Here is a 24088-nt window from a genome sequence, read left to right on the forward strand (position 1 = left end):
AAACCCACAAACCGCACCATCTTCCCTACCTGGCTCCCTGTGACTAACAGGCACTTCACCATGGGGTCGCAGGTTCAAATCCAGCACTTGCCTCAGATTTAAGGCAGTATTTTTTTCAGGTTACTCAAGTATCTGGCACAAGGTGATTTATGTCTGGCGCAAGGTGTTTATCCCGGATACACCAGTATCCTCTACCATAAGTGAAAGCATTCTTGAACACGGCGTTAAACACAAATCAATCAGTCAAACGTATTCTGAGGTCCAAGCAAGGGATCACAAACAATGCCAGTTTTAAATGTTAGTAATGACCTTAGATGGATTTGAACTCTGGTCTATGACATAACTTTCATACCCATAGCATTGCAGTTTTTGTGTAAATTTTGGACTGTTTAACTTCCCAAACCAACTTCCAGATTATATAAGCGTAGAAAACCACTGACTCGGGAAATTGGGGAAAATTAGTGATGGAATTATTACGTTTGGCACATAAACAAGGTCAGTTTAAATTAGGAGCATGTTACAGCAAAAAAAATATGGTTCGAAATGGATTCGATCTTATTATTCGATTTCCTACTGACTCATTTGTACCTAAGAGGATACTCTTTTTCTTTTGATCTTTATAGGGGATATAGCAACGTTATGGTACAGTATAGTACTATACCATACTAGCTGTGTGTAAGTACAACTCTTAGAGTGTTGATTAATTAAAGAACTTTTAGGGCCATATTAACATTTGTCTTTGACACTGATATATGCTCGTTCTATATTAATCCAGTGTATATAGCAAACAGCTTCGCATGTATATATGCAGCTCGTGATTATATTGTTGAAATATATAAATTTGCATTATTACCACGTTGAATATATTCAACGGTTATCGCCTTGATTATATAGGCTACTCAGCGATACGTGGATAGAATACCGCCTCGACATATATCATTAATCAGCCGTCAATCGGTCAGCCCATCAATCAGCCTTACCACAGCATTATACTCCTCCACCCCTCTGGGGACTATTTACTGTATAAGTACATCAAACAGAACATCGCCTGGGGTGGTGATTTGGTGTTTATCAGGCCATACCGTTAACTGATCTACCGCTGCACATTCCCTACTCACCTTCACTGTCAAACTGTCACAGGTTTTTTGAGAATCTTTAATTATCATCCAATCCAGCAGATAGAATCTCTGTACTCGGAGGTGAGGCCAATAACACCTGGTTTTCCATCTACGCTGCTATGCAAATTAGTCGAATTTCCCCCTAAACTTGTCATCACTTGAGGCGTGACTGTGACAAGGGCAGTAAATAATGGCGGAGGAAAGTTTCGGCAGCAGTCGACCGTGACGAATCCACCCTAGTAAAACACAGGTACTCACACACATGGAGAGTTGATCAAGGAAGATCACCTATGGGTTTTACTCCACACCTCGAGATGAAGAGGTGCACTTAGTACAATATCGAGCAAAAGTACATTACACGAATTCTATTTGTTGATGACAAAAGTGAATTCATTATGTCCGTGATGCAATTGATATTATCAATGTCGACTGAAATGTTTAATTTTTATTAATAATTAATTAATATTTCATTTGCTTTTTATCGCCATACTGAAAAAAAATCACTTTTGCCTTTCAATGAGATAAACCACCGCGGTTCAGTCTATATTTTATTTATTTCACTTAAATTATTCCTAACTTTTGTGTAATTAATAATTTATACATTTTAAAAGAAAAGCTGTAATCAATTAATTCTCAAATTTAATGTGGCGAACCAAAAATATATTCCTGAGTTTTCGCTGAAACAATTTTGAATGTATACTTACATGGTAACTTATATGAGTATACTCTATGTGCAAGAACTGTTCTCGTACAGTATATCAGTTCGATCACAAATGCTATAAAAGAGATAAAATACTGATAGGCATAGTCTATAGTTAACCCCAGTCCGGGGCCGCCATATTACAAGCGAATCCAAATTTTAGGAATGCATGGGTCCATATCCCAGCCCATCGTCGTGTGGGGCCCACAATTCTCCATCCCAAATCGATCTACACTCTTTATTACAGACATCTCCAATCTGTGTTTCGTTCCATAAAACAGGGGAACTATCTTTCATTTTCTTTTCCCCTGTCGCCATTTTAGCAGTGCAGATTCAACAAGGGAAGAAAAATGATCCAAAATGATGTTGACATTCTTTTGGGCATTGGTTTTGTGGCGCTCTAAAGCCCGATTACGTCACTTGTTGGTCTAGTCCAGTGCTTTCCGGCCGTGTGTATTCAGTAATAATGAAATTCCGATTAGCTCAAACGGTTTACCTCGCGCTGAACCGTGTCTCAAAGTTACTGCCAATATTTTCTATTTACGTTTGCAAGCGTTTTAGCAATATTCCAACATTTGCTGTAATGATAAATCAAGTTTTATACCATGGCTGCATGCCGCTCACATGTGGCTAATTACTGGAGACCTTTCAACGCTGTTACCCAAACGCCTTTCCTCTTATTGCTAAAGCACAACGGTAAACTGCAAAAAAGTGAATTAAAACCGTTGCAGCTTCATTGGAATTAAGACAACATGCTAACGTTTTGCGCTCAGTGAACCACATAACATTGGCAACTTGTTACTGTTTGTCGATCGATGCAAGCTTTTAAATAACAGATATTTCCCTCGGATTAAATTCATAATTTTTTTTTCATTTCAACGGTACCTAATTTGTGGCAAATAGTTGAATTATTCAAAATTTCGTTTTTGTGCGAAAATAGCATGCCAACAAGAGAGAAGTATCTTAAATACAGCCTGTCCGATGGCGTATTCCAGAAAACAAAATCAATAAAAAATTGCGTTTCTGGAAAAGTTCAAGGAAAAATTCTCCGTATACGTTTGTTTGAAAACTAAATGCACTTAAGACATCGATTATTATCTAGAAATATAAATTACCTACATACATTAAATTTTCCAGATCACCCCATTGTTTGTACTGGACTGATTGTCATTTGATTTCAATCGTCAGCCTTTCTCTTACATACTGGCGAAAACCTTCGTTATAGCTTGTCCCGTTAATTTTCACGTACCGCGACAAAAATAACTTTATTCAGTTTATTATAGGTAACCATTCAAGTATATCTATTAAAAATGGTCATATTCGGTTACCATCGACCTGTCCATGCATGTTTTCACCAACGTTCACCCTAAACTTTCATCTTGAACGATTTATATTTTCCGTGCATATTTAAATAATCCATTGGTAGGCTAATCGTGGCCTCGGACAGATCACAGCGTGGCTGTAAAATGACATGCGCAGAATCAACCATCGTGACTAATTATGGACACAAATGTTTTCACAGTCTTAGTGAGAAGGACTATTCGTAAATTACACGAATTAATTTATTTTCTGTTTTTCTAAGCCGCTTTCTTTTGATAAAGGAATCCGGTAGGCGTCCGCGTATATTTATTAGCTTTCACGTCTAAATGTAATGTTTTTTTACCTCTCCTGTCTTTGTTTTTAACCTACGAATTGAATGATGGATGTCAGTGTCGTGAGTGAGAAATGTGCCCTTTGCGCTTCGACTGTCAGGTGAACGAGTGCAGGCCTGTCCTCCACTGCGCATGCTCGGGCCGTTTGTCTTCTCGTCCGAGATTTGCCCTGAGGGCACAATGCACCAACACAGCTATACAGTAACTCACTAATTTTCAATCCTCTCTCTTATTATCTATTCAGAACCTATCGTTATTCTGCCTTTTCTTTTAAGCCCTGAAGACATACATGGCTGGTTGGTTTCTGTGAGGTATATAACTGTGATATAGAATGCCCTGGGGGCTAAGTATTGTGGTCAAACGGGACCCTTACACCGGACAGGTCACGATCTAACACCAAACATTCCCCTGCACATACACACTCCACATTCACTCGAACTATATTACTGGTGGACATTTATTTATGGTACTACTGAAATAACCTCGCTTTACCGACGTACTCATTTTTTTTTAAATACAAATAATGGATCGTTGTTTGCAAGCTCACAGCTAAGTTGATGATATGTCAAAGTCAAGGATGAAGACAAAGTGTTCGTCTATTATAAATGACAGGGTTTGAAGGTGTAAAGATGTTAACTGGTTTACGAAGTCAACACCTTCAAGATAATTACATGCTGGCATTTAAGTATACGGCTCCTTGATGGCCTCATGTGTACGTCAGTATACATGCTGTGTTGAAGGCATTCTGTATAAAGATTAATCAAGCTGATTGCCTTAAAACTGTTATTATTTTCTTATTCATTCGATTCTTGCTTAACGCCGTGCTCAAGATGTTTCCACGTTCAGTTTTCTGCCTGGGGGAAACCGGACAGTTGGCAAGTTACTGACGAATTTCCCCACATACTGTTATTATAAAGGCCTACATTAAAAGCAAACACATACGGGCTGCATTTCACAATCAACAACTCGGTCATGCTTCAATAATATCAAACTCATTGAACTATATTATTGTTTATTAGAAAATTTCATCTGCTCCAAAATTCGGAATGCTCTGCATGTAACCCTTTATATGCATGTAAAGGGAACCAAATGGTTTGAATCATCGAAATGTGAAGTATTTTTGCTTCAGAATTGACCTATATTTTGTTGTATTTATTTGATTGCTGTTGTACGCCGTATATTTTCGAGAACGATAACACACAAACTTGCCCATATGTCTAGATATGCACACCAAGACTTGGCGACGAATTTTAGACCGCGTGGACGGCCAGATTGTTAGAAGTCAGAAATTAGTACACAAATGTGTATAAAGCCAATACGTATCACAAAATTCATTAGTATTAACGATTTCCCGTTTTCTTAAGAATGTAATCGCCTTGAGCATCGGAAACAAAAGTGGTTGTACGGAGTGTATAAGTTGTCTGACAATTAAGCCCTCAGTATGGTGATTGGGCCTTTTCAATTCATAACATACGCATGACATACATATGTAATCAATTATAATACAACATTTATCACACAGAGTGTATATTGATGCTAAAGTTTCGAGAATAATACTTTAATAGGTTATGCCGATGTACAATTAATAATACGGTGACACGTGATTTGGAGTGGTATATCGAACATGAATCAAGTAAATGGTTCAGTTGAAAGCCAAGGTGTCAGATAAATCGTGATCTAGGGTGCAATAAGTGCTACAAAGATTGAAAGTACATTAAAAAGTCAACGAAGGAATAAAAAGCGATTTTATCTACGGGAGATTAAAAGAGAACGCCGTTGTGTGCAGTGCCCGGTGGTCCGAAATCCTGACGATAAGTATATACAATATAAGAGATGGTAAACCATACAATGACATCAATGAGTTTTGTGTACACCAAAAGTTCGTCCATCAAGGACGTAAAAACTGGCTTTCATTGTCCACGTTGATTTATGTCAATTTGAAGAAGAGGCCAACTAGCCAACACTGAGTGTTTTTTTTTTCACCTGTAATTCGTGGCTTTCACACGTCAGCGGTCAGGTACAGATAGGTGATCGGTGTCTTCTGAACTCTGAACACCTGTGTTAATCAGCTGACACTTCAAAGTGATCAGTACCTTAAACGGACATGCCCGTATCGCCTAAGTAGGCCTCTATTTGTGGACGTTCAAAAATTGCGCTTCGGTTTGATATTAAACATTTATGAAGAATAATCCGAGGATAGACCTCGTCTGATATACAATGATTCCTGTGACAAGTCAAACAAAAAGAGCCAAACGCACAAACACTTGAGCGGACAACTTCGTGTGAAAATTACCAGTGATTTTACATGAGGTTTACAGTCGAAAAGCCGCCAGTATTAATCTCAAATATTTGGTCTTCTATCTTAGGCAAATAAAACATCCAACCTGTAAAACAGCTATCGCTCACGCACCCGACAGCTCCAAGAACATGATTGATTGAAACCTCTTACTATAAGATTTCTTAAACATTCAGTTGCAATGTGTATTTAATTATATAAATTATCTAATAATAATATAATACAATATAATTATATTTAACTATCTTTATTACAAACAAATGCTCACGGATAAAATAAAAGGCAACAAAGTTGTAATATAACTTAGTCATTTAGGAAGAGTTGTGGAAACAGACCCTTACAACTACTGCCATTTTGTTCTGACATGGTCGTGAAATCCACAAACCAACAATTAAAGCTGGATTTCTTATTTGGCAATGGGATACGCCATGTTACACCGAAAACACTGTGCCGCCTCACTGGCACCCCACGACCATATAAGCATGGTTGAAAGGCGAAACAGTGCCCGCGTGCATGGCGTAAGCGGAAAGAGCTGTGTTCTCGGGTTATAGAAATAAGTCGCGCCTGATTGGTGAAAACTGATAACATGACGCTTTCAATTTTCTCAATGTCCGCCATTTTCCTTTAATTAAACTACCACAACATGTTTATGCAATATCAAAAATACAAAAAGGTATATTCTTTTCAAACTGTATATATAACATTTTATCTATGCATATGTACATTTGGTCTAGTCTTTTCTTTTATAGGAAGGGTATGAACTCGACTCCAACGAAAATGCATATCTAGTCTCCAAGAGAAGAACATACTTGGCTGTTGAAGAGATGTATACCTAGTCCTCAGAGGTTGTACAGATTCATACATATATTCGGGAAGATATATTCTCTACATCTGAAGGCATACCAAACAAAACATAGGCTTCATCAAAGGAAGATATGTATGCAGCTCCTGAAAAGATGCACATCTAGGCTTGGCTCCAGAGGACTCTACAAGGTATGTATTCTGCTTCTGAGGATGCATACCGAGACCCTAAGAAGCATATATTGAGCTCCAAAAGAGATGCTTACCCAGACGCTAGAAGGTATACATATTCTGCTCCGGAGGAGGCACATACCCAGATTCTATGAGGTATGGATATTCTGCTCCAGACGAGGAGCATACCCGCACTCTAAGAGGTATATATACCCATATTCTGCTCCTGAAGAGATGCTTACCCAGACAGTAGGAGGTGTATATTCTGCTCCTGAAGAGATATTTACCCAGACAGTAGGAGGTGTATATTCTGCTCCTGAAGAGGTACTTATCCACACTGTAGGAGGTCCATAGTCTGTTCCTGAAGAGATGCTTACCCAGGTTATAGGAGGTTTATTTTCTGCTCCTGAAGAGATGCTTACCCATGCAGGCTCCACGAGGTACATATACACCTCTACAGAGGAGATGCGTACCCAGACTTCAAGAGGTATATATTCTACTTCTGAAGAGATGTTTACCCAGCATCCAGGAGGTACATATTCTGGAGAGATACTTACCCAGACTCTAGGAGGCATATATTTTGCTTTAGGAGAGATGCTTACCCAGACTCGAAGAGGTATATATTCTGCTTCTGAAGAGATGCGTACCCAGACTCTAGGATATATATATTCCGCTTTAGAAGAGGTACTTACCCAGACTCTGGGAGGTATATATTTTGCTTCTGAAGAGATACTTAACCAGACTCTGGGAGGTATATATTCTGCTTCTGGAGAGATACTTACCTAGAATCCAGGAGGTAGATATTCTGCTTCAGGAGAGATGCCAGGATTCTAAACACCCCAGCCACTTCACCCATAATGCTGATCGACATCGTATACATGTGTAAGAGAAAGCTTCTTGATTAGGGCGTAAAGTAACAAGCAAAGAAGGAAATAATTTGATGAAAAGACTTAAATAATTAAAACCAAAACATCCCTTATGTGGTTTGCTTTCTCCTAGCCTTTTACCCGCTACAGATATATACTTGTTTCTGGTGAGTTCGGCGCGTTCCAAGGACAAGCAGTTAGAATTGACTGTAGTAACATTTTGTAACGTTACTTTATGTTAAACCGCACGAATTTTACCCAAAGGCTGTAACTACTCGTAATAACACCATATATGGTTTACCTGATTATAACCGACAGCTAAACAGATATTTTCTGGCTGAGTTAGGGTTGATGTAATGATGTAATGTAAGAAGGCTGGGTAAATAACAGGTAAGTGGGGAATGGAGCGATGAGCGATCCGGGTCATACACAATCGGCCGGTAGATGGCGTGCTTCCAAGGTTGATTGATGAACGCGTCAGTTTGCTCCAATCACGCGGCTGTGTGTCGAGCAGGAGCAGGACTAATGCAGTTAACATCTACACGTGTTCTCACAAACATCATTGATTGTAACGTGGGGCAAACATATGTTTAGGCTTGCTTAGCTCAACACTAGATTGTGGACAAAACCAATAAGTAATCTTGGAATGGACAAAAGCGAGCGGCAAACACAAGCTATCCATTAATTACACTCTATATGTGCACGAATCCAACGCAGTGAGTCAATGGTAATGAGATATTTCTATTCCAAACCGCAATAACTTCCTCCGCGCGTTCACCTCATCTATGGCGGTTCATTTCCACCTTGTCCGTCCCCAGAGACCCTCGTTGTGATTACCTGAGATGTGTGTACGGCTGCAAACTAAACTACACATCAATTCAACGTCTGACACGAGAAAACGCGCGATTCGTTTGTGTTTAGCTGAGTATATAGTTGTGGCGAAAATCCAATACTGATATTTGCCTTCGCGGTGAAAGACAAAACCAACTCGCCATTGATATCTTCGGGAGATATATACATACACGAGCCAATTGCATGCCTTCTGCTTTTAAATGTGCAAAGCGCACGATCACATGTAGTCGACTGGTACTAGGTCAGTTTGGGGGGAATTCATTTAAATGATATTTATTTATTTGATCAATCCACTTATGCGATGTCTGTGAGATATGTGTGGACACCAGAGGGCCTGGTGTAAAACCATGGGCCGCTAGCAACTTAGTGACACACGTCTGGCGTACAGATATGGATACCGTATTGGTGGAACACAGGTCGTCTTCAACGAAAGTTTAACACAATACAAAATCCAAACACAATTATTTCCAAGCGTTTTCCTGTTTGCTTATAATTTTCCATGAAATCCAACTGAAAAGCGCAAATGAAACTTCACTTCACTGACTTATTCATTTTACCACTCTTCCAATGTTTCAGTTCCCTGACATAATTTTATTAACATGCGAAGAGACCTTGATGGTCAACGTTTATAACGGGATCTCCCGCAAGAAGATTAACCCTAGACCATTGAAGTCCTGCGTTCAAACCCAGCTTGTACGTGCATACATAAGTACTTCAAGCAGGTACGTGGCTAAGTGCTATGGCTCCCAGCTTTGCTCAACCTAAACCATATATTGTCCACGTTTACAGTGAAATATTTTTGAGTACGACTTAAAACACCTATTGGGATGAGGAACCATTCCTGTCAGTGCTACTTAATATAGCTGAAGTGTGGAAGATAAATCTCGGTCCTTTCAGATTTGACTCCTGGAGAGATTGCATTCCCGATAACATCATCAGCTGTTCCAAACTTGTAAAATGAATGTGTAAATTGTAAATGGTCCACGCGGTGTGAATTCGAAACATCCGAATAACGTGCTTGTGTATAAAATATCGTTATTGTCTAACGGCTTAATGAACCCTTCACATTCACAGGTCAAACTCATGGAGAAATTTGACTTTTAAATCCATGCAATTAAAACGCATTTACAGCGAGCGATGTACGTTGACCCGTTTTTAGCCCGACAGTTACTATGCTGCGTCTTGTGATCAGTGGGCTGGTATATGCCCGCTCGTGCTGCTCTCTGGTAGGACGGACCCACTGGCAGAGCCTCCAGTTCTGGACAATCGGACAGAGCAAGATAACACACACCGTTGACATTCCGTTTGTTTTTAATGGTGGGCTGGGCGTTTTCTTCTCCACGTAATATACAGCTACAGGGGGTATTTCGCTACAGAATTAATCTAGTTTTATGTCAGATTTATCTCATAAAATATGTATTACAGTTGTACTGTGGCGCTGCGACTCCTGTCAGTCAGTCAGCATTTACATGGTGTCATAATGTTACGGAAACGTATACCACCATGTCTATTGTTGCAGGGCGTGATTCTCGGAGTGACGTGTCATTGCATCTTCTCCAATAATTGATTGATTGGTTTTTAAAGCCGCTCTCTAGCTCTTCACTAAAGAGTGGAGAAAACGTTAGTGGTCTATCGCTATCTAATATACACCTGACAAACGTCTTCACTTAAAGCCGCAGTCTTATATTGTGAGCAGGGCCCTTGCATACTTATCAACGCCTCAAGACTTAAGCCAAAACACCAAACACAGCTGTCATTATATAAAACGCTTTTGCAAATTGATTCTTTACTGCAAAACAATGTACCAAAGCAAGTCCTTTCCAGTTCTGAGTTTGGTTTTTTAAACTCTTGGAATTTACGACTTAAATGCTATCGTTGGATTCTAATGTGTGACCTCATTACTGAAGTGCCTGAGTCTGATTCCATACAGCCAGTTTTGACTAAAGTCAAAATTTGAAATATTATTTTATAGCTTATTTTTTTATATCACTTAATCAATATTATCTTAAGACAAAAGTGTCAAAATATCAACTTTCAAAACAGGAAACTAAGCATTGTGACAACGTTTAAAATTTTGACTTGAGTCGTGAAATCGACCCCTAATAGTCGCAAAGCTATCGCCATCTCAGCCGGACAGGGTTCCCTTTCTTCAAAGAATTTCAGTGTTACTCATGAAAGCAACGCATTCAAGAATCTATAAAACACGCTATTCCTACAATCCCATGGGCTTATTCTCCACAAGCTTGCTTCACACACCATGAATCAAATGTTACTAGTTCCCGCTAACTTTGCCGTGATTATACTCACCATGTCCATGGTGCGGGATTGTTGCACTGATTTCTTTGAAACAGCTACTCTCGTATTCACGAGACCTAAGACCAAACCTGCATGGGTCGTATCATACAAAACACTTATACATGTAAAATGTTTATAAGAAGATGCGTCTTATGGTTAATTTCCTAAAATAATACTCTTGCAATTATTTGTTCCAATTTTCGGTTCACGGATGAAATAATTAGTTATATAAATGAAGATGTAAAAGAAAAATACACCATTTTGTAAGTTTGGCATTGAATGTTGTGAGAATCATAGCTTACTTTTGGACACACTTGAGCTGATGGCTTGCCTAATAATTGCTATGTATAACTAAAACCTACTACGTATAGACGCTCTAGACATTGGTTTTATCATTTTAGTAATTATCGAATATTAGTATATTTCTCGAAAATAACAATAAAAACCATTTCATGATTACAACCGACGTTTTGTGGCAGAAGTATAAAGTTGACCTGTCCCTGGTCTTGTTTCATGGATAACTAAATTTCCAGGATCTCCCCACACCGACTCAAAGAAATTTCGCCATTCCTTTTTGTATATACAATCGAATGTTTTTGTACTACATTGATATACATAGTATTCGGTATACAAAAAACGTTTTATGTGACAGAAATATCAGAAATACAACACAAGACTTTCTTTGCAATAAGTCTCCAATGATAAGAGCTAATTTATAAGATTTATTTAACCGTTTGAGACATGGTATTAAATTACTGACGTAAGACAACAAGCCTGACAGAATAGTCCAATAACTGTTCTGTGCTGTCCACGAGCACACTGCCCTCTAGCTCTCCGTGCTTTTCAACAGTTCGACTGGTCACGTGACGTAAAACTCTTCCCGCCAGGTTGGCTAACTGGGGGTGAAGGACATAAGGGATATGCCCACTTCATAAAAAGTTTTTGCACTTGACCATATATAAACACATGAGAATGTAAAAATTCAAATGCTAGCTAGAATTCTTCTATACATCTAATAAATGCGACTTCTAAAGAAGTGTCGGACTGTCTCTCTTGTCTGTGACGTCACTGGGGCGGGGCGCGATGACGTCTGAGGACTTGATTGATGGAGCTGTGGGCTGAGATCGCAAAGCTGAGGCGGTGGCCGCTAGCAGCGCCTCTTGTCGTGAAACTGTGGTGGACGGGGCAGTAAGGCTGGACTTGACCGATGAGAGCGAGTAAGGGAAGCCCAGGCCACTACTGCTGAGGGTCATTGGTAAAGGATGGCTAACGTACGAAAGCGCTCCGCCATACCCGCCGTGCGCGCTTGACGATGGCAGGAAGGGATGACCCTGACTCGAAGACGATATCCCCCTGTGACTTGATGGTGACGACATGCGATATGGATGTGACGTGGATGACGTAAGTGATGACGTCACAGTGGATTCACGTGACCTATGATTGTCTGAATTTGTTGGTAGGAACTGCGACACGGACCAGATTTTCGGCCTGGGTGAGCCCTCACCGACCTCACCCCCCTCTGTCTTTTTGCTGGCGGAAGACATTTTAGCTAATGACAGTCCGGGCGACCGAATGTCTGTGATTGAAGGAGTGAGTGAGGGAGACACACTATTGTCTTTACTGTTCGAGAGGACTGGCGAGTCTGCATCTCTAGGGATGTCGCTGTCCCTATGGGTCTGGCTGTCTTTACGTGACCCATCGGAAGGGCTGGGAGATGTCGCTACGTCATCGACGTCTATGTGAGCCTCAGTGTCAAGAGCACCTGAGAATATACATACAAAGAAAGATAAGTTATGGGAAACAATATGGAATTGACAAAAAAGCCATACTGCACGCATGCCCACATTTATAACGTATACAGTACTTCAAGCAAAACACCCTTCAGTCAGGAAGCAAATGTCATGGCGAGACAATCGATGAAAAACAACATGGCATTGAAACAGTATCTACATGCAAACATTATCTACAAAGCATCACATCTATGTAATGCAGAATTCTTAGAATAGAAACAAATGCAGAGAGAGATAAGTGCCAAGAAACAACATTAAATTGACAAGTAACACGGACCTATATTTACCCTTGCAACCAACATATTTTAAGACCACTTTATGAAGGAAAAGGAACATAAGGTTGGAAGGAAGCCCCATGGCACAGGCAAACAATTACTCTAGGAATATCAGTAACTCGAATTCATAGATGTCGCTTCCTTATAGTTCTGCTCGCCGTAGTCGTATAAATGAAATATTCTTGAGTATGGTGTAAGGCTTGAACCAAAGAAATAAATAATCATAGCTGCCTCTTGACTATGAGATTATGATTTATCCAAACATGAGGCCAAATCAAGGTTTATTATTTTGTGTTCGTCATTAAATCTTTAAAATCAATCACCCTAACCACAATACAACAAAACATAGCCGATGATATAAAGTCACCCCGTATCTAACGGGCGTGGCTAACCTTATGTTTAAGTTTGGGGCATTTCCCGTACTACACTACTCTATTTACACGACATTAAAGTTTTAATAGCGGTTTAGAGGGCGAAGAGGGATAATGTTACAGACAGTCTGCAATCATAGGGACAACGTCTTAAATTATCAACAATTAGGCGTGACCGGGTAACGTGGAGATTGATGGTTTCAAGTAGTCCAAAAATCAGGCGGTCATCTGTTTGATAGGCTGATAATACGGACCGAGCGGCCCCAATGAGTTAGGGAGGGTAACAGCGAGCGTGCAAGTCACGACCCGGTAATCAGCCGAGCCTGGGGCCGGAGGGAAGGGGCTGATCGAGAGGCTAATCGTAACAAGCCCTATGGGCAATACCCGATCATAGTAACGGATGAGGGATATCCCAATCAACCCCACCGTCCCGCTTCCCCCGCGTTCCACGCTTCGCGCTCCACGCTATATTAGCGGTTACCAGTCGGGATGTGGACGAACACCGCCATTACGCCGCAAAACCAAGCAAAACCGGCGCGATAAACCCCACCATTAACTCCGAACACCTCCCTCCTCACCATAACTCCGATGTAAGCGTTAGATCTTTCGTCATTATTTATACGTGTAGGCCTATACATAAACATAACCTATTCCCAGTTGGCTAACGAATAGCTATATCCTCATTGCATCTTATGCATACATATTTAATATTCAACTTATCTGGCTTATATGACCTAGGCTCTTGAATACAGTATAATACACATCAGCCTACTAAATCAACCAATCAAAGATTCGATAAATGATTTAACATAGCCGTTAAAACTATATATATGTATATATTCACCTTCCGTATTTCTTTCTTTCTGTCTTTATTTATTTATTTATTTACATACAGGTATATAACGACCGCTCTTCATCGATACCTTTAAGATAAAACGAGATCTCAAAATTCTCCAATACCATTACAACAACAACAGTGTTTATATTACATTGTCCTGTATAATTACTGGTAAATAGCACTGTATCATACACCCAGTAAGTATGCGAGATCTGCGGTTAAATCCCTCCACGTATCATGGAATTGGAAAAAAAAAAGAAAAAAGTTCTGCTTAGATGTGATCAGTTCTGCACTGGGCCCACATAAGACCCAAACCAAAGACACTCAAGAAGGCAACATGATCGCATGCAAAGAGCATGTCAATCATATACTCGAATCTCTCGGAATTAAATATGCGACAGTGTATTCCCACGCAGTTTTAACAAATCTTGGACAAGTCTTAAACTAGAGCTCTTGTTTATCGTGGTACTGCACAAAAAATTTTAAACATGAAAAATACACGCCAGCAGGGCATCTTATACTGATGTTGATTTGAACGCACTTATTTTCTTTCGTTGTTCCAGAAATAGACCACAATATTTTCCGAGTTTCAACAAATCTCGGACAAAACTTGAAAATGAGGTTTACCACCGCGCAGCCCAAAGCAAAGCTCAACAGTATACATACACGTGAGTAGGGCGTCTTCAACATGATGTTGGTTTTAACCCTACAACTTTCTTGCCTTGTTCCGTGCGAGCTACTTCAATCTTTGCCAAAGTGATGCCAACTAGTAACAGCACGCACACGACATTCACGGCACGGCAATGCCGATCGAGTTTCACCGGGTAATTTGTTGAGTGCAAGAACCGGAACCTCTGCGTAACCAGATAGCGCGAATGGCGTTAGTTTGGCCATTTCATCTTTCTTGTTGGTCACAGAATGTAGCTATCAATCGGCCTGTTTGATTACGACTGAGAGATACGTTTAGACAAGGATGAGACGCTTGAAACCTAATGACACCTCCAGGTTCATGCCGTTGACAAAAAGTTTGTATCCAAAAGGCTGATGTAGTTATAGCTCTAAGACGTTCGTTCATATCTTCAATATTATATAGTTTTATCAGTTTATATCTTATATACGCGCATAAGTTTGATTCATCTGTTGTTGTGAAAAATTATTATGCCGACAATCTATTTATAAATAAAGTTCTGTTATCTATGTACGTCCACAATTTTAGAATATCTATTGCTGTTCAAATGTTATAATGCCGTCAGTCCATTCTTAAATAAAAAATTTTGTCGTCCATGTACGTCCATAATTTTAAATTAATTAATCTATTGCTGTGAAAAAGTTAAAATGCCGACAATCTATTTATAAATAAAATTTGGTCAAAATAAAATTTTAAAAAACAATACCGGTACAGTCTATACATGTAAATATTTCCTTTGGTTCAACAAGAGAGGGAACATATAAAAATAGTTCAATCACCTATTAACGAGTGCTTTTGAATATCTTGTTTTGTCTTGGATATGTTTATTCTGATGTAACGGAGTGAATCTTAAAGGCAGCTTGGATTTCCTCAGTCAATTCGCTTTTAATACCGATTTCTCGAATGGATTTGCAGTTGCAGATACATTGGACTAACAAGACAGCGCACGCCTGTCCCTGATCCCGTTTTACTTCAACTGATTAATTCCGTGGGACGGAAAGAGAATGCCCGAGGACTAGGGAAGTTACAAAAGGCGCTGAGTCGCCTGTCAGGCCGCCCTGCCACCGCCTTTTGTCGTTCAATTCTCTGACAGTGATATCAAGTCGAATCCCAGCAGCTGTTGGGACAATAAAACGAAGGGGGCAGGAGTCGCTTGACTGCCAAGGATCCCGTCAACATACCCACAAACGAACAAATCTAGCCGGCAGTTACACGTCATTAGATAGGCCAGAACGTATACAACTCAGTCGACGGACACAATGGCACGTTGTTAGTATTGCTTCTGCTGAAGAAAGCGGCGATTTCACGGTGAAGGGAGTTAACCACTGATACCTCTTACACCAAGCCTTGCCATTCTTCTGACCAACAGCCTAATCCCTTAATGCTCTTCGTTCTTTCGTCATGTAGTAATAGGGAGTAACATATTTCCCCAAACAGCTTATCCTGGCTGTCCCTCGCTGGCTTACAAATTGATAACCTCCCAGGTAAATCAGACGTAAGGTTTCGTAACCTACTTCAGTTCAAACGGAGTCGCTTTAATAATCTCGGTCAAAAAGTCATGGATAAAGGATTGGATTTTCAAATCGGATTTTATCTATACAAAGTCAGTTTCTTTTTTTTTTCATGGGAAAAACGCCACAGAATCCAGAAAGCTGGGAACTAAAATAAGAGATTAGGTCTAGAAGTTGTCCAGAATGCTTTTCATATGTTTGGTTGCAAAAATTAAACGCAAATTTTAATGAAGCTAAAGGACATAAACGTTTATGGAGATGGAAATACAACTTAAAAAATGTGAAATACTGACATTGTTTAGCAATTCGTACAAAAATTACAAAAGTGAGAGCATTGGTTTCAATTAACTCCTGCTGCGTTGAAATGTTCTTACTCCTCCATTCGAGATCTACCAAGTCATCACACCGCACACCTTGAACTTTAGATATGGTTTTACCAGCTAGATAAGCCGTCCCGATGTCCCTTTCGGATTTATTTGATGAACTTACAAACATCTCGTGTTGAAAAGTGGAAGAATGTTTTCATGATGTAAACAAGAGTGGCCAACTGAATGTTGAGGGGGGGGGGGGGGGTAGCCCTGAGACTTTATGCACCATTCCCCTCCGCTCCCACCCACCACAAATCCTAACGTAGCTAGTCCTCACTGAAGTATACACCCTTCAATCCTCACTAACAAGCTGTATCAACAGTTATACACGAGTTCCATAACCCAAGCAGAAAACAAGCAGATCCCGGTCAAATTTTATAAACAGTTGGTAGACGCACTTAGCCTGATGTATATCTGTGATTGGAAGCGACAGTTTAAATTTGTCCTCGACTAACTTCCGTCATACTCTTGCCATCAAAACCCGGGGGTGGCAGAATAAAACTTAAACGGCATAGACAGACGTTCGCGGAGTATTGAGGGGATTTGACACATATAGTCGCGTATAGAAAGTTTACTGTTAACTTACTCTCTCGCCACGTTTCGTTCTAAGTAGGCCTACAATAGCGTTTCCGACATTCCCATCAATAAAGGTGATGAGATCAGATGTTAACATTTCAAGCCTTATTCAACGCTAACTGTTCAAGTCGAATGCTGCTCAACTAATCCCAAATATTCACCGACTTGTACTTTTACGCTTTAAATACTTGAATCTATAAATATATACCAGTTGGTGGTTTTAAGTCCAGTTTGTCGTCGTCCAATAAACACAACATTTAGCGGTGTTATACATTATAACAAAATTCCGCATAATTCTTATTTGTCGACAGATCTAGTTTTTACTAAGTTTTTGCGATACATCAGTTAGCTGATGTGTAAAGACCGAAGCATTGTATGGTGTCACTAGGAAAGTCTCGACCGTTGTTGACAGAAAAGAACGAGGGGTTGGGGTATAGGGGTGGGAGGTTGTGCGTGACTGAGGTGATTAAAACGAAGGGACCACACAAAAAACCAGGCTCGGGGAAGGCTGCGGAGACCCCTAACTTCCTTCCCCGTCATAATCTCCATAAGGGAAGTGACAAACCGTAACGTTTTCTCAGTTAGAAAAACCTCAGCGGACAGCCTTGATTGGTGTGATGAAAACTAGTAAAACAGACTCAATTATTCCATCAGTGCTGTGGCGTGCCAAGCTAACAACCTGGCAAACCCATCAGGAACGGCGGAGGGATACGCGTGGTATGAGATGGGAGGGCTACGCTGATCTGCCAGGCTAGTTCGCTGTAGAGTGCGGAATCGGCAGAGCAGATATCGATAGGTGAAATCAATAAGGGTAATATTGAGCAACAGCAGGGATTACACAGGTCAGTAGGTAGCAGCCAGGCCGAAAGTGAGGACAAATTAGACGGGAAATCAGTACCGTATATATTCAGCACTACAGTAAAAATAAGCCTGAACAGTAAATCAGCACTACAGAATTACCCAAATAAGGTATGATATCAAAGATATGAGCATCGTATATATTCAACACTGCACTCACGGTAAGCCTGAAGAGTAATTCAGCACTAGAGAATTACCCAAACATGGTATGGTATCAAGAGCGATGGACGAGATATGAATGTCGTATATATTCGACACTGCAGTGACAGTAAACCTGAAGAGTAATTCAGCACTTCAGAACAGCCCAAAATACGGTATGACATCAATGCGTGTTGGGCGGAAAATCAGTTGTGTACATATTTAACTGTGCGGATAAAATAACCATGAAGAGAAATTCAGCAGGGACTTTTCCCAAAATACGGTAGCAAATAGGGCGTATAAATGTTAATGTCCAAACGTTAGGGCAAATCAGCAAAAGAGATAATCATCATGTATTTTCAAGTTACCAAGACAATCAAAATAAGCCCTAATATACCAGTTGTTCGGCAACAGGAAACACTTGGGCATAACCTACTGCGGTGTCATAGATGTGGTGTCAGTGTCCCACAGATTCAGGTCGTATGGACTGAACAAGCCAATCGAATGCATAGGTGCATGTAGCTTGTTGCACCAGGTTTCAAGATACAGCTGGGATGTTACTTCATGTAAACAGTAATGTATAACGGATAGCATCGATTACATATGTACACACACAATAGACATGCATCTTATCATAGATCGCACCTAACAAAAACGCAGCCATATACATACACATGTAAATATATATAGAGATCATCATGTTAGGCATGCAGACGTGTAGAAACTAACACACGGATCATCGCGGCAATCAAGTATACATGATCAAAGCAAACCACAGAACAAGTCAACCCACTGTGAAATTGATGCAAAAGAAATCGTGTAGAACATGCAGATAATAATACTGCTATCGTGGACAAATACTTATAGCACGAGCACTTTCGATACAAAGCGTAAAATTCATAATATTCCGTTTTTGACTATGAGTACATTAAGGCCATAATATATTGCGATTAAAAACTTGCACTGCATAAGGCAACATAGTTTTACGTGGATAATACAAAAAAATCTTTTTCCACTTAGCAAGTTGCTGACGTGACTGGGGATGTTTGACTGGGTGATGGGAGGTTACTACATGTAAACGTATGGGAGAAAGTATAGAAAGCTTTCGTTGTGTATGTTAAGATTGCTAGGAAATCGTCCTGAATAAAAATACTTCAGAAGTTTACGTACGATTACCCCCCTCCCCTCCCGTTAAAAAAATAACAATTATATGGACTATAATTAATTATCCAAAGCAGAACAAAATTATTGCCTTTAGTTGAAAAAATATAATGCATTGTGCACCTTTGACATTGATTATTTAACTGTTTTTAGATTGGCTGATGACAACCGAGACCTGAATACATACTGTATATATCTGGCGTGGCTTAGAAGTTTGTTGGTTGGTTCTGGATATATGTCTAGTTTACAGTTAATAATTCATGTAACTATACATACCCCCGTCATGTCCAGCCGATGGTATAGGAGAGTTCGGAGCAGTGCCCCCACGGGATTGCACGCCCTCCGAGGAGCCGGCTAATTTGTCTTTGTCGTCATCGTCTTTATCGTCATCTCCCATGTCATCGAAATCATCTCCATCGTCGTCAGAGCGATTTCTAGGCGACCACGTCATCTTGTTTTCTTTCTTGAGCCGTCTCCTGGCGTTGGCAAACCACGTGGAAACTTGGGTTAGAGTCATTTTTGTTATAATTGCTAGCATTATTTTTTCTCCTTTTGTAGGGTAAGGATTTTTGCGGTGTTCGTATAGCCATGCTTTGAGCGTATTTGTAGCTTCTTTTGTAGCATTTTTTCGTCTGGCGGCGTTCAGATCCATGGGACCAAATCTGAAGAGAAAATACAAATCAGTATATGTGTTATAAAATACATTATATCGCCTTTTTCTCCCCCCGTCGATTTAACGACCCCATCACTCGTAACGAGTTCCGGCAAGATCTCCCAATTCAACTTCGCCACCAAATGAAAAACATCTGGTTAAACTTAAGAACACAGAAAGATCTACACAAAAAACTAACCAGAAATTCTTTTGACATTAGAAATGCGTTTTTATCGGAGAGGGTAGTGCGAGTTACAATGAAAGCTGTCATAGAAGTCGACTAAACTCGATAGCATTCCTAAAATATAATCGGAGCAAACTTAAACGTCGCCATTTATAAAGTTGTATTGCCGTTAAATTTAAGCCCTTGGGTCTGTCAACGAGGGGTCGGGCCAGATGCGATCTTGGCCTCCACTTAGATTTACACTCAGTTAAGGCCTGGGCCCGGGGAATGTACAATGTGTTATGTCAGTTTGAAAGAAAGCCTTAGCTAGCACGAGCGAGAGTAATAAACTATAACGGTAAATGAGCCTCATGAAATAGACGCAGGCTCAAAATAAAACAGATACAGCGCAATGCAGTTCCCAAGAATAGTGAGATGAGAAAATAATTACTGTAACTTAATATAATATACCGGTACCGAGAATATGATCAGGGTATAAACGATGACTGAAGCATAAAGATTAATACGTTTAAAGATAATGTGAATGTTTCTCCGCTCTGATTATATTGATATTTGTAGTACATTCTGGACGACGAAATCCCCAATGTTATGACTGTCTTTTATCTCGGTATATGTATTTACTTTTCAGAAAAAGAATTTAAATTAATTATCGTCTGCTTGCTATAAGCGAAGAATAATGAATTCTCATATAGTAAACTCCACAACCAAAAAATAGATCTAAATTTAACTCCATAAAGTTTTATAGCATACAACAAAATATATGTATTACACAAGTTTAAAATATAAAATTAGTACAAAATTATAGCGAAATAAATTTTCCGAATTTTCCATCCAATTTATCCAGTGGCAGGAGATGCGAATGTTCAAATCTTAAAATAAAATACATAAATTTAATAATATCCACTGAGTTAAAATCTTAAATTGCGCTGATGCGTTAATGTACAATCATATATATTTATATATTCTCTCACGATGTCCGTTTCATTCACACCCATTTTGTGGTGATAAACTGGCAGTGAAAATAACATTCTGTGTGCATATACACTAAGTCAAAATTACATCAAATTTATTTTTAATTTAAAGACCATTTCGTCAATGATTTCAGTTCCGGTGATTCTCTTTAGATTTCCTGTCCCTGATCTTTTTCGTTTGTGTTCCTAGAAGATACGTCTGTGGTTCATTAGAGTGTGTGAAATTACACTGTTCCGTTGTTCAGTATCTATAGATAAAATTGTAACTTGAACAATCAGGTTGTATGATATATTAAGCTAATTCTTACCCAGGTCCGTACGGGTAAGCGGCCATTGATGTGTCGTACGAAAGTACATGCCTCCTGTATGGGCTAAATGTCTCCACCCTTCCCACTGCATCCTTAGCCCCGTCGTATGGGGAGAGGTCTGAAATAAACGAAGTAGGAGGGTATGAGACTCTGCGCCGGGCCAATATTAACTAAAACACAAACTGGTAAGGATACAGGTTGAGATGTGAAAAGCCCGAATGAATGGATAGGTCATGCGGAAATTACTGCATTTAATACATTCATATACAGATGTCATTACATAACACATGGTGGGCTTTGCTTTAAGACAAGAGTCTGGGGTTTGGAGAGCATCATAAATCATGGGTTAGAAGCAAAACAACGGTTATTTAATAATTATATTTAAATAAGGCATGAAAATTATTTATGAACTTAAACACCTCGTGCGTCTCTTCAAGGTCACATCATCCAGAAGCCTTAAGGCAAGTAAATCATTTCATAATTCATGAAACAATACAACCATTTCGAGATGTTAAAAAAATACCTATGTATCCATTAAAAATTATTTGTATTTAGAATACTTTTATACACATGTTTTATCGAACATTGCATATAGGTTTGTGTTTCTGAAACTCGTATAAAACATTGTTGACAGCAGACTTAACCATTCCTATTAGTCTGGTATTTTCTCAAATGAAGAAATTTTTAAAACTGCCTGTACTGTAACGAAATACGTGTCGTATTTACATATAGGATTATGATAAATACACCTATGATTGCAGGCGATTTTATATTACGTGCGCGGGTGGCACAGAGAAACTAACAAGCAGAGGTACATGTGCAATACTGAAGTCAAATATTTTGGTTCCAGTGTGTATACATCAGTCATATGCTATCCCGTGACGAGAGCACCGATTAAGTTTCCCTATTCAGCATTTCGTATAAACTACCCGTAATAACACGGGTTAGTTGACGTATCAGATCCAACCCTCGCCTCCCCCACCCATAAATTCTCTTCGCGACACAGGCGGATTGACATCTCTCCCAATACAGAGGGACCCTTTAACTTGTAAACCGTCAGTGTATACTCATTACACAGTCTTCATTTCGAAACCGCACTATACATTATCCGCCGAAAATATGTGTATATATTTATATAACAGTGCTTTTTTCTGTACGTGTTGGGCATGACTTTAATCATAGATATATTTAATAAGGGCTGGACCAATACTGTCAACTGATATATATATATATATATATATATATATATATATATATATATATATATATATATATATATATATATATATATATATATATATTATTTAATGGATGTTCTCCAGCACTAATGCAATAAAAAGCAGTTTACAACATTAATAACACGACATCGTACTATGCACCTATGTAATGACAGGTCCAGCTTTTTTTCAACTGTTGTCGTAACTTTAGAGGCAATAAAGACTAATAATTCTCTCTTGTTTCGAGATATTGTCGGGAAATCTTACGATCAACTTACCAATGGGGAATAGAAGGCCGAGCCGTCGGCCCCTAGCGGCATGTACGACTGGGCAGCAGCGGCGTAAGCGGCCGAGGCCCCGTATACAGCCTCCCCGAGGGTAGGGACACGAGGGTAGCCCAGCAGCCCTGAGCTGTACTGACAGGAGCAGATTGTCTGTCCAGTGTGTGGATCTGCCACCACGGGCCTTCCGTTCTCACAACACCGGGGTACCATGTCTCTGCGGGGAAGACTGAGAGCGTCTAGCGTCGGCCCGTCCCGGCCTACAGTCACCATCGAGTTGAATTCGACTTCGCTAAAGCCAAAAAAACCCCCCAAATCTTGTTTCACCTTTTCAACTCTGCTGCCTTTCTGATCACCGTGTCTGTCATAGAGCGCTTCAGGAATCCCCTGGGTTGATCAGAGAACCACAGGTGCACAAAAAAATGATGATTAGTCTAACTCACAGAATAAACAAATTAACGACGAAACCCGGATTCCGCACCCAGTGTCTTCTAGTATTCTTGTGGAATTCCGGAAAGTCCGTAGTACATGGAGGTCGCCATCACTTTTGTACAGGTGAGGCAAAATCAAAGCTTATCTCAGGTCAGCTGGAACAGAAAGTACGGAAGAGATGGAAGAGCACGGAGCTAGCAGTGACGATCTGCTGGCAAGGCTGTCATCAGCTGAATGGATGATTACAGTGTGAAGACACGAGAGTCGGGATGAGGGTCCCTCAGCGCTGATGTGCACACACTCTGTTAATCAGTCACTGGCGGGACTACTGCTAGTAACAAGCAGTCCGAGCCGTTGTAATAGGTATCCTCTACCACCTCGGTTGCCGTCTGTTTCTAAATCAATGTGCGGGTCACCCGGCAGTACACAGTTGTTTTAAGGGCGGTCTGATTCACGCCACTGATTTGGCAAGCTTTCGTTCAAGTCTCACTAGGTTAAATTAAATCACCAGGACGTTTGTGGCCCTGCACCAGTACGATAGACTCGGTTAACTGTCCGATCTGCGGCATTATCGCCATAACGAGTTTCTTACGAGGGACACGGTTGGCTGAGGGAGCCTGTCATTCAGGCTATGGATAATTGATTTCAGTCACCACGCCCATTCATCAAGAAGACTGACAGTTATACGGCACGCCCACTATAGAACCAGCCCACCCAA

At 40.0% G+C, this 24088-nt stretch overlaps 1 protein-coding gene across 1 annotated transcript; it reads right to left on the minus strand.

Moving 5' to 3' along the window:
* Nucleotides 1-11454: 11454 nt before the first annotated feature.
* LOC135475790 (Iroquois homeobox protein 5a-like) lies at nucleotides 11455-23820 on the minus strand. Its single transcript, XM_064755730.1, has 4 exons — nucleotides 22936-23820; nucleotides 21441-21610; nucleotides 19602-19987; nucleotides 11455-12513 (listed from the first exon to the last, which is right to left on the minus strand). Exons 1-4 carry the CDS (start codon nucleotides 23209-23211, stop codon nucleotides 11780-11782), a joined length of 1566 nt encoding a protein of 521 aa, XP_064611800.1. The 5' UTR covers nucleotides 23212-23820; the 3' UTR covers nucleotides 11455-11779.
* Nucleotides 23821-24088: the final 268 nt, after the last annotated feature.

The sequence above is a fragment of the Liolophura sinensis genome, chromosome 9 (assembly GCF_032854445.1).
Source record: "Liolophura sinensis isolate JHLJ2023 chromosome 9, CUHK_Ljap_v2, whole genome shotgun sequence".
Lineage (NCBI taxonomy): Eukaryota > Metazoa > Mollusca > Polyplacophora > Chitonida > Chitonidae > Liolophura > Liolophura sinensis.

Bases quoted from the DNA above. Each gene is read 5' to 3' on its own strand.
- LOC135475790 (XM_064755730.1), bottom strand. From the start codon at position 23,211: ATGGTGACTGTAGGCCGGGACGGGCCGACGCTAGACGCTCTCAGTCTT. The intron at 21,611-22,935 runs GTAAGTTGATCG...TTTGTGTTTTAG, and splicing joins CGGCCTTCTATTCCCCATTG to TTAATATTGGCCCGGCGCAG. The intron at 12,514-19,601 runs GTATGTATAGTT...GTATATTCTCAG, and splicing joins ATCGGCTGGACATGACGGGG to GTGCTCTTGACACTGAGGCT.